The sequence below is a fragment of the Pimephales promelas genome, chromosome 4, assembly GCF_988280905.1.
Source record: "Pimephales promelas chromosome 4, fPimPro1.hap1.1, whole genome shotgun sequence".
Taxonomy (NCBI): Eukaryota; Metazoa; Chordata; class Actinopteri; order Cypriniformes; family Leuciscidae; genus Pimephales; species Pimephales promelas.
This window is the reverse complement of record NC_142772.1, coordinates 14,422,699-14,434,536: the sequence shown is the minus strand read 5'-3', so window position 1 is coordinate 14,434,536 and position 11,838 is coordinate 14,422,699. Positions and strand designations below refer to the sequence as shown.

Here is an 11,838-nt window from a genome sequence, read left to right as displayed (position 1 = left end):
TTTCTTCCCTAACAATTTTGACTATTGCAATTAAATTGAAATGAAATTGAAGTGAAAGTTAAATTAAAAAGTTAGTGATTGTTTGTGTAGGGTGTAGCCTATTTCATACACAGTCTGACTACCTGGGAAATGTCAGTCTAACATATAAAATGAATGGATCAGTGATATTAAAATTAAGTTTGACGGTCATGCAAATTAAGCTTGGAGTTTTCCAGGATAAATAATAAAAAGGAGAGCACCGGAAGATGACATTGAACATTTATTTTTTACTTTTGTTTTTGCAAAAGCAGTATCATTTATTTTAACACTCATCAAATCACACATAGAAAAGTACAACAACAACAAAAAGAAATTCCCTCCAAAATAGGTAAACAGGAAAAATCAGTCCAATCAATTATTTCACTTTAAGATGCTCGCCCTCTTGCTTCCTGTCCAGTTTCTCGCAGTCATCTCTACATCTGCCTCGGTGGAATTTTGTTGGGTAGGATTTCTTAACACAGCACCTAAATGAAACAAAATAAAAAATAAATAAAGCAAATTTATACTTTTACTAATTTAGTCTGATGTTCTGAGTAAGAAGTGCAGTAGCATACATTACATATAAAATATCTTACCATTGTTAGTCCTCTGAAGGATCCCTGGAAAAGGGTGGCGTGGCTGCTGCAAAGCACACAGGCCATCATTATTATCCGGCGGCGTCACTAGAAAATAGAGAAAAAACAAATTATTGGAGTGAACAGTAAGTCAAGTTTATCACAATTAGGCTAATTGTGTTTATCACAATTAACTAATGTCAGTGAGCTGAGTAATTGCCACACATTTCTATCAGCAGCAACTCATCTTAACCCATGTCAAAATAACAGAGCTAACCCAGTGTCACTCCACATCAGTGGTTCTCAAACCTTTTCTGTCATTCCCCACTTTGCATAGAACTGTGCTGTGCTCTATATGTGTTTGTGTGTGTGTTTGCGAGTGTGTGTCAGTGTGTTCTTTGTCTGCGTCTTAAATAGCTTACAGCCAGGAAAGCCTTCAGTCTATGGAAGCAGATGGGTAGCAATATTCAATTTGAATGAAAATGAATTTCATGAAAATGCAATCGCAAGTGTCTTGACTGTGAGTGTAAACGCAATTAAGAAAAGTAACATTTGAATGATCATTAAATTTGCCACAGTTTTTGCTTGAACATGTTATACATATTATCTAATCATTTCTGTAATGCATTTTCATTTTAATGTTGACACTTATAAAGCGTTTCAATATGCATATTAAAACTAGTGTATGAAATAGCAAATGTAAATTATGTAATTTCATTTTCATTTTGCAACAAACGTTGCTAGAATGTAAAATAGAAATTTAAATACACAATGCAATGCCATTTTACATATTGCATTGTCATTTTGCATATTACATTTCAAATTGAATATTGCTACCCATGTGCTTCCATATCAGTCCTCCAGTCCTCCTTCTTGAATATTAACTGCGGCCTCTTGGAAAGACAGAAAACCTTGGCTAACTTATCACACTACCAATATAAACTCCAAAATCATATCTGGAACACCAAACTATGGTCTGCCCTGTGGACCTGTGCAGTTCACTGTGTCTACTTGAGTTTAGGGACCTGATGCAGTTTACTACAGAGGGGACACTTACCTTTACTATACGATGATGTGGGATGGGCTGGAGGAGATTTGTCGTGCGTTTTCTTCTTCTTTGCCTGTGTTGTTTGTGGTGCATTTACTGTAGGGTGTCTGATGAAGGGCACGATTTAGGGTGTCTGGTGCAGGGGATGGTGGTGGTGATGGTGATCTAAGTTGCAATGGTCTGTAAATGAAACGTTTTTACAAAGATTAGTTATCATATTGATCACATCGAACAGAGAGAAATATGACATGGATGACTGTGGTAGGGGGGCGTGGTTTTCGCGGCGTCTGTGGTGAGAGACGAGTCAATGAGCTGCGCGGAGAGTAAGTGGGTCAAGTGCAAATGATGAACAGCTGTGTCTATTTGCAGTGATTGGAGCGGGGAGACCGTAAAGGCCGCAGACTGGGAGAGAGGAGGGAGAGAGAGAAACTGACTGGAACTCGTGCCCGTGCTGTGAGGTTGACCTGGAACCGGATGGTTATCAACGTGGAAAGAGTTTTTGTGAATGACTTGTGCTGTAGCTGCGCTACGGTGAATGCGCTGTGTGCGCGCCTTTTTTTTGTTTGTATGATTCTGAGTAATAAAACAGTACGAGTTCCAGTTTCGCCGATCCTGTCTCCTTCTTCACCCCTAACTGAACTGTATTACACTGGTGCCCAAACCCGGGAAGAAGGAGACCGCCGTCGCCATGTCGAGCCCGTCAGGTTCGCCGTTTACGGAGATTATTCAATCACTCGCGGCCATGCAGAGGGAACAACATCAAGCCCTGCTGTCCTTTAAGGAAGAACACGAGCAGCGCTTCCAGGCGCTGCTTCAAGGACAGCAGGAGGACCGCGAGTTGTTCCGGAGCTGTTTCGACCAGGGGGCTGCGGCCACCCCCGCTACAACATCGGCCGCGGCACTCTCGGTGTCAAGGATGGGTCCCGAGGATGAACCGGAGGCGTTCCTGGACCTGTTCGAGAGGACAGCTGAGGCCCGGGGGTGGCCCAAAACAGACTGGCCGCTGCGACTCATCCCACTTCTATCAGGGGAGTCGCAGCTCGCCGCCCACCAACTGCCAGTCTCCAGTCTCCTGGTCTACCAAGATCTACGGCGCGCCATTCTGCAGCGGGTCGGCCGGTCGGCGGAACAACATCGTCAGCGGTTCCGTTCCCTGACTCTGGAGGAGGCCGGTCGGCCCTTCGTGATGGCGCAACAGCTCCGGGACTCCTGCCGTAAATGGCTGGTGGCCGAGGGAAGGGACGTCGGGACAATCGTCGACCTGGTGGTTCTGGAGCAGTTCATCACGAGGCTTCCCAAGAAAACAGCTCAATGGGTCCAGTGCCACCGTCCGACGTCCCTGGACCAGGCCATCCAACTGGCGGAAGATCACATGGTGGCGTGCTCGGGGGTCGGCGAACCCCTCCCATCTGCCTCTCTCTCCCACTCTTTTTTTTCCCCCTCCCCAGTCGCTCTCTCGTCCCCCTCTGGAAAAACTATTCCTTCTCCCAGGTCTCGGGGTGGGCCGGCGCCCAGGCTCGCGCCGCGATGGAGATCCGGCGGCCAGAGGGACTCCCCGTCGGCCGGGAGGATGACGGAAGGGGGGGCACCGGGCGGGGGATTCCCCTCCCCGGCTCCGGTCGTTGCGCTCTCCCCACACCAATCCCTTGCCCCACTTCCCGCCGCTGGGACAGCGGGAAAGCCCGGGCCGGCCTGTTGGCGCTGTGGGGATCCGGGACACTTTATTGATCGCTGTCCGGTGATGGAGGTGGGGACGCTGGTCCGGGTCCCCGACGCGCCAAGGGCCGCCCCCGATCAAGCTGGCTTGTACCAGATACCCGTGAGTATCAAGGGGGGTACTTATCAGGCTTTGGTGGATTCCGGATGTAACCAAACCTCGATTCATCAAAGCCTGATTCGATCTGGGGCATTGGATAACAGCCGCATGGTTAAGGTACGGTGTGTGCACGGGGTCGTGGTGAGTTATCCCTTAATGCCGGTAAAAATTTTATTCCGGGGTCAAAAGCATAGTGTGGAGGTGGCAGTTAACCCGCACCTCCGGCATCCGCTAATTTTGGGTACGGATTGGCCGGGCTTTACGAATTTGTTGAAATTTTTATGTGCGGGTGCCGCTCGGGGAAAAAAACAGCGGGGGAAGACAGCGTTGGTGCAGGTGGGAGACACTGTACCGGGACCTCTGGGCACTGCGGCGGGGGAACAGAGCGCGTCAGAGGGAAATATTCTCTCTGAGCGCGATGATTTTCCCTTGGAGCAGTCCCAGGATGAGACGCTCAAACATGCGTTTGATAAGGTCCAGTCCATCGACGGACGGCGGCTCCACCCGCACCAACCGCTCTCTTACCCCTATTTTTGCATAATTAAAGATAGGTTGTATCGGGTGGCCCGAGACGCCCAGACAAATGAGGATACAACCCAGTTATTGGTACCAAAGAGCCGTCGGGAAATGCTTTTCCAGGCGGCTCACTGTAATCCGATGGCCGGTCATTTAGGGCAAACGGCGACACTAAACCGTCTCATGGCCCGATTCTTTTGGCCGGGCATTCACGAGAACGTGCGCAGGTGGTGCGCGTCTTGTCGCGAATGTCAGTTGGTTAATCCACCGGCCACTCCAAAAGCACCCTTGTGCCCCCTTCCACTGATGCAGGTCCCCTTCGAGCGAATTGGCATGGACCTCATCGGGCCATTAGAACGGTCAGCACGAGGGCATCGTTTTGCGTTAGTCTTAGTGGACTACGCAACACGATACCCGGAGGCAGTTCCGCTTCGCAATATCTCAGCTAAGAGTGTCGCAAGCGCGCTGTTTTCTTTAATCTCCCGGGTGGGGGTCCCGAAAGAGATCCTCACCGATCAGGGCACGGCGTTTATGTCAAAGACAATACGCGAACTTTACGAGTTGTTAGGCATTAAATCGATTCGCACCAGCGTCTATCACCCACAAACGGATGGTCTGGTCGAACGGTTTAATCGGACGTTAAAAGCCATGATTCGTAAGTTCGTTCACGAAGACGCCAAAAATTGGGATAAGTGGCTAGAACCCCTGTTGTTTGCTGTACGCGAGGTCCCCCAAGCCTCCACGGGGTTTTCCCCTTTCGAGCTTCTTTTCGGTCGTCAACCCCGTGGGGTGTTGGATGTACTGAAGGAGACTTGGGAGGACGGACCATCCGCTAGCAAAAACGAAATTCAGTATGTCCTGGACCTGAGAACGAAACTTCACACTTTGGGGCGGCTATCTTTGGAGAATTTGTTACAGGCCCAGGACAGACAGAGGCAGCAATATAATAGGGGGGCTAGACTTCGTCAATTTGCACCGGGAGATAAGGTCCTGGTATTACTTCCCACGTCCAGTTCGAAATTACTCGCAAAGTGGCAAGGGCCCTTTGAGGTTACACGGCGGGTTGGGGATCTCAACTATGAGGTAGTGCGAACAGATAGGGGCGGGGGACGTCAGGTTTACCACCTCAACCTGCTTAAAAAATGGGTTGAGGCTGAGGCAGTGATGCTGGCGATGGTGGTAGGTGGAGAGGAGGACCTCGGGCCAGAAGCGAATATCAAACACCATTCCTTCGCTCTGGCTCCCTCTGGCGACCACCTCTCACCCTCGCAGCTCACTGACATTAAGAATTTACAAACAGAGTTTGCGGATGTGTTCTCGCCCCTACCTGGCCGAACGAATCTCATTCAGCACCACGTTGAGACTGATCCGGGGGCCGTAGTACGTTGCCGCCCGTATCGTTTACCGGAACACAAAAAAAAAGTGGTTCAAGACGAATTAGAGACAATGCTGGACCTGGGGGTAATAGAGGAATCCAACAGTGACTGGGCAAGCCCGATAGTTTTAGTCCCGAAACCTGACGGCTCGGTTCGGTTCTGTGTGGATTATAGAAAGGTGAACGCGGTGTCTAAGTTTGATGCTTATCCAATGCCGAGGATTGACGAATTGCTTGATCGGCTTGGTTCCGCTCGATTTTATTCGACACTGGATTTAACAAAGGGATATTGGCAGATCCCCTTATCTCCAATGTCCAAAGAAAAAACAGCTTTTACCACGCCGTTTGGATTACACCAATTTGTCACGCTTCCGTTCGGGTTGTTCGGGGCACCGGCGACTTTTCAGCGTTTGATGGACAGAATTCTCCGGCCGCATGCTGCATATGCCGCTGCTTACTTGGATGACATCATCATCTATAGTAATGATTGGCAGCGTCATATGCAGTATTTGCGTGCTGTCCTGAAAACGCTGAGAAGAGCTGGGCTCACGGCCAACCCGAAGAAGTGTGCAATTGGGCGGGTGGAAGTAAAGTATCTGGGGTTCCACTTGGGACATGGACAGGTGCGTCCCCAAATTGATAAGACAGCTGCAGTTGCAACCTGTCCAAGTCCGAAGACCAAAAAGGAGGTTAGGCAGTTCCTGGGGCTGGCGGGATATTATAGACGGTTTGTACCTAACTATTCGGACCTCGCTAGCCCGCTGACTGACCTAACTAAAAAGGGTGCTCCAGATACGATTCAGTGGACGGAGCAGTGCCAGCGGGCTTTTACCCAGATAAAGGCTGCTCTGTGCGGCGGCCCGCTTTTGCATGCTCCTGACTTTTCTCTCCCTTTCATCCTACAGACGGACGCGTCGGACAGGGGTTTGGGCGCGGTCCTGTCCCAGGAGGTGGGGGGGGAGGAACGGCCGGTGCTGTACATCAGTCGGAAGCTTTCGAAGAGAGAGACGATGTACAGCACCATTGAGAAGGAGTGTTTGGCCATACGGTGGGCTGTCCTCACCCTCCGCTACTACCTCCTGGGCCGGGAGTTCCCCTGTGTTCGGACCACGCGCCCCTCCAATGGCTCCACCGCATGAAAGATACCAACGCGCGGATCACCCGGTGGTATTTGGCGTTACAACCTTTTAAGTTTCAGGTGGTCCACAGGCCGGGGACGCAGATGGCGGTGGCCGACTTCCTCTCCAGGAGGGGGGGGGGGAGGCTGCAGGCCGGACGGTTCCCCGGCCTGAGTCGGGCGGTGGGGGTATGTGGTAGGGGGGCGTGGTTTTCGCGGCGTCTGTGGTGAGAGACGAGTCAATGAGCTGCGCGGAGAGTAAGTGGGTCAAGTGCAAATGATGAACAGCTGTGTCTATTTGCAGTGATTGGAGCGGGGAGACCGTAAAGGCCGCAGACTGGGAGAGAGGAGGGAGAGAGAGAAACTGACTGGAACTCGTGCCCGTGCTGTGAGGTTGACCTGGAACCGGATGGTTATCAACGTGGAAAGAGTTTTTGTGAATGACTTGTGCTGTAGCTGCGCTACGGTGAATGCGCTGTGTGCGCGCCTTTTTTTTGTTTGTATGATTCTGAGTAATAAAACAGTACGAGTTCCAGTTTCGCCGATCCTGTCTCCTTCTTCACCCCTAACTGAACTGTATTACAATGACATACTCTGTGTGATACAAAGAGGATGATCAAAAAGTCAAAAAACATATAGCTCACTGAAATTGGAAAACATTTTAAATATACACAATAAATGAACAAAACAACCAAAAAACAATAAAAGCAATGTCCCGGTTAACAGAAAATGCACTTGAATAAATACCCAAAATACAAATAAAATGGTTGTAAACAGGGGCGATTCTAGGGTCAGAGCTTTAGGGGTGCTGAGCACCCAGTGACCCCACTGCCACCACCCACATTTTACACCTATATACGCTCCCTCTCTCTCTTCATTTTATTTATTTGCTTATTTGTAAGGGGGACAGTGTACACATTAATCAATATTAGAACAATGAAAATGTACCCGAGTTAGCTAAAAGAGCTAATTTTCATTGGTAGTTTATTAAAGATATTAACAAATTTGTAAAACTATGTTGGGTGGACTCTGTTCCTCTAGGGGGGTTCGGGGGCATGCTCCCCCGCTAGAAAATTTTGTAAATTTTAAGGTTAAATGCATCAATCTCGTGCTCTTTGAGAGATCAAAATTAAGAGCTTCAACCCATGAACTGCTCATTGAACAAAGAAAAAGCATTGATTTGTACCAGGACAATAAACAGGGCTCAAGCATCTTTTTAATTATGAGTCTCAGTCTGCATTACATTATCAATGGTTTTTTAGGATGCCAAACAATTATTATAATAATGTAAAAATGATTTATATAATTATTCCCATGATGTAAAATCCATATAGCCTATAAATGTACTATATGTGAAAATGAACATTTCAAAAGTATATTTTAGTCAACATTATACTATAGGAAAATTAAAATACTTTTGTCAAATTTCTAAACTTGCAAGAAATAAACCCTTAAGCTTGTATATAGGAGAAAATACCAGATATAACCATGCTTATCACGTGAGCAAAGTGCACACTTTTCTTTAAATCACCCAGCAAAATTGGATGCCTATTCTTAAAGTCTTGTGCTGTTTTATATAGGCACAAAGCCATATCATGGATTCGATTTTAGTTTGTTGGCAAAATATAACACTAGAGCCCTTTATGTTAGGTTATACATTTTACATCTATATGTGTTGGGAAAAGGGAGAAGAGAGAGTTCTGCAAAAGGCGGAATCGAACTCAGGTCGAGTGCTTTCAAGCACATCACTCACGCACTACGACCTACGCACTGTACTTACTCTGTGACGTGCATTTACTAGAAAGACAGGCACTTACTGCAAATATACGCTCCGTTTTTGAAAATGCAAAAAAACAAACAAAAAAAAAACATTTTTTTCTTCCCCCTCGCTTGGGCGCATGGCGAACTTGCAATGTATAGATTTTTTCCGACCGGCCCGCTAGACTAAAACAGTCCGAAAATAAACACTTATAGTTGTACCATGGTGATTCAGGATGCTGACTCCAGTACTCACCGACATGGTTTCGGAATCGGAACAACTGAAAGGAAAAAAAGTGTGAGACACAGCTCTGGAGCGTCTCAGTTGATTCACAAAACTACCTAACGGCCCGGATTCTCATAACTCTGCGTGTGTTTCGCGCTGGATGACGGCCGTGCTGAGCGGTGCAGGTACAAATAAGTAACATAGAAGAAGAGAAATATTTTCATTTTCATTTCATTTTAAACCACAAACTACTGAGTATGTTTTGGACATTATTTAACCGTGTCAAAGACGAACAAAATTTTTAGAATAACAACATTTCTTGCTCCAAGTTTTAGGGGTGCTGAGCTCCTTTTTAGGGGTGCTGAAGCACCCCTAAAAAGGGGCTAGCCTCGCCCATGGTTGTAAACAAAACCCGACCATACCCTAAATTATTTGTTATTAAAACATTAACACACAAACCACTGTTAATTTAACATAAAGCAAGCAGCTACTGCGTGCATTGTCTGGCATGACTGAATGCGCTTCCTTAATAATTCCAAAAAAGCTGACAGTTCATCACGATCTCACACATCTCTGTTATTACCAATGAAGCTGACTGCACAATGAATCTCATATAATATCTAGGCTACACTTTGTTTGTTATAATTAGAGGATTTGCCAGCATACAGAATTCAGCACTGAATAAAAAAGTCTGTTTTGAGCAGTGAGGGAAGTATATCTTAAATGCTTCTGATTGGCGTTCAAGAAATCAACATGTCTGTGATTGGCCACATCGCTCAATAATGCAAACATGTTATAAATAGAAACTCTGGCCTGTAAATCGTTACTACTTTGTTTTAGTTGTTCTTGCAGATGACTAAAAATCTATTAGTTTTTATATGTTTTATAAATAGATATTTCTAGTTTGCGGGAGTACCGCAAATCGTTTTATTCTCCCGCAACCCGCACACACAGAGTGAGCCATCGAATCGCCCGCACTCGGCCATCGAATCTAGTGCAGCGCCGCACTCTATTGCGTTGGGAGTGCACTTCTCTAGATCAAAGGCCCGACCCGAGGATAGTGTCAGCCCAGGTCGGGTCAAGTCCTTGCTCGGGCAGAGAATCTAAGCTCTGGTCTTCATGCTAAGGAACCGAGAGTTTGTCATCCAGTCTCTTTGGTATAGAGAGACAGAGAGAGACGACGAGGAAAATAAACGTAAATTATCGTGTCCAGAAAAATTTGAGTTTGCCATGGCTCTATCATATTTGCTGAGTGACAAAAAATACCTTTTATTGACAGTGATAGACAGTTGACAAATATCTATACCAACATAAACATAAAATTTGCAACGTTACAGCACTCAGCATTAACCTGATGTTGACAATGGAGTTCTCCTGTAGCCTTATTTAGGTCAAAGATAAATATTTCCACTACATTACTGCCCTGGCCTACCTGTAAACCATTCCCTTGCTACTAGTCCACTCGCTCCACTATAAGGTATAGGCTTTCCTGATGCAAAATTAATAGTACAGACAGTAAAGGCAGAGACTGGTAAAGGTCACATTTTTTAGGATCTTAGGATGCCAATAATCAAGACAAGCAAACAGGGGAAAGTTATTACATACGTGTGTATCAATATGTGAAGACCCTAGAGATGTCCCCTACTCGTCTCAATCCAGATGGATGTGGTGCTGGTCCACTGGGAAGACCATACTGTAGTTCCAGCCGTCGTGTGTGCTGATGCGGCAAGTACACTGCAGCCGTAATGCCGGACAGAAGGGGAGTCACACCAACATATGGAAAGAAGTGTAAATGGATGGAGAAGCATAGTTTACTATAAAGCTACGTCTTAGTTTGTGCTAATCTTGGCGAAAGCCGAGTACAAATCTGCAAGAAGTTTTATCATCTACTCTCGTGTCACCGGGGTGACAAAAAGGCAGGCGGAACCTTTTATCATGGCCGGGTTTCTGAGGGGAGGGATTTCCGGTGTGGGACCCGGAAGACTCTAGTTCCGGAAAACTCCGAGCGGAGACGGAGAATTATTAGTTAATTCAAAACAGGTGCGGGACAAGACTATCGCGATCGCGATTGGGACACGTTGTCAGTTGGGAAGGATAAAAGGATATCTCATCTTCAACACAGGGGAGGGGAAAGCAGAGGAGGACTGACAGCAGGAAGAGGAGGAGAGGATGGACAACACAGGATGAAAGGAGGAAAGGAGGAGGGAGAGGAAGGAGAAGAGGAGAACCGTGGTGGATAAGAGATAAGTGCTGTTGATGTTTGGACTGTGATACGAGAAATCTGTTTGGAGGATGTGATGAGACTTCATGAGGTGTAAATCTGTCTTTTTGGAGGAAGTTTGAATGTCCCACGCTTTATTGGAAGAAGTCCAAGAGATTGCTGTGGAACCTGAGAGAACCAGTTATGCTGTTGAATCCTCACCTGTCTTCTGTCGGCCTGGGTCCTGAGAAGAGGGCCAGCTTTGCTGTGAATCTGAGAGAACCAGTTATGCTGTTGAATCCTCACCTGTCTTCTGTCGGCCTGGGTCCTGAGAAGAGGGCCAGCTTTGTTGGAATCGGAGAGAACCAGTTATGCTGTTGAATCCTCACCTGTCTTCTGTCGGCCTGGGTCCTGAGAAGAGGGCCAGCTTTGCTGTGAATCTGAGAGAACCAGTTATGCTGTTGAATCCTCACCTGTCTTCTGTCGGCCTGGGTCCTGAGAAGAGGGCCAGCTTTGCTGTGAATCTGAGAGAACCAGTTATGCTGTTGAATCCTCACCTGTCTTCTGTCAGCCTGGGTCCTGAGAAGAGGGCCAGCTTTGCTGTGGATTTCGTACTCTTCTCCGTCCATCCGAATCCTGTGAAAAGAGAAACTGTTCTGCTGTGAATTCGAGAGAACCAGTCCAGCTGTGAACCCTCACCTGCTCTGCCTACCTGAGTTTTGAGAAGAGCCAGTTATACGGCTGAAACTTCACCTTCCTTCAGCACAGGTTCACGGGGGCCGATGAAGAGGATAGACCACCCCAGCGATACGGCGAGTGGGCTGAAGTTCCCGGTCCTAGGGACTAGTCCCGAATGGCAGGGGGGGATGTCACCGGGGTGACAAAAAGGCAGGCGGAACCTTTTGTCATGGCCGGGTTTCTGAGGGGAGGGATTTCCGGTGTGGGACCCGGAAGACTCTAGTTCCGGAAAACTCCGAGCGGAGACGGAGAATTATTAGTTAATTCAAAACAGGTGCGGGACAAGACTATCGCGATTGCGATTGCGTTGTCAGTTGGGAAGGATAAAAGGATATCTCATCTTCAACACAGGGGAGGGGAGAGCAGAGGAGGACTGACAGCAGGAAGAGGAGGAGAGGATGGACAACACAGGATGAAAGGAGGAAAGGAGGAGGGAGAGGAAGAGAAGGAG

At 47.3% G+C, this 11,838-nt stretch overlaps 1 protein-coding gene and 1 long non-coding RNA gene across 2 annotated transcripts; one reads left to right on the top strand and one right to left on the bottom strand.

Moving 5' to 3' along the window:
- Positions 1-246: 246 nt before the first annotated feature.
- LOC120477260 (uncharacterized) lies at positions 247-10,531 on the bottom strand. The gene is made up of 4 exons (XR_005622365.2): positions 10,055-10,531; positions 1,651-1,821; positions 615-701; positions 247-503 (listed from the first exon to the last, which is right to left on the bottom strand). It is a non-coding gene; the product is annotated as an uncharacterized LOC120477260 (long non-coding RNA).
- Positions 1,907-6,595, top strand: LOC120468602 (uncharacterized). The gene has a single exon (XM_039657118.2). It carries the CDS (start codon positions 2,330-2,332, stop codon positions 6,485-6,487), a length of 4,158 nt encoding a protein of 1,385 aa, XP_039513052.2. The 5' UTR covers positions 1,907-2,329; the 3' UTR covers positions 6,488-6,595.
- Positions 10,532-11,838: the final 1,307 nt, after the last annotated feature.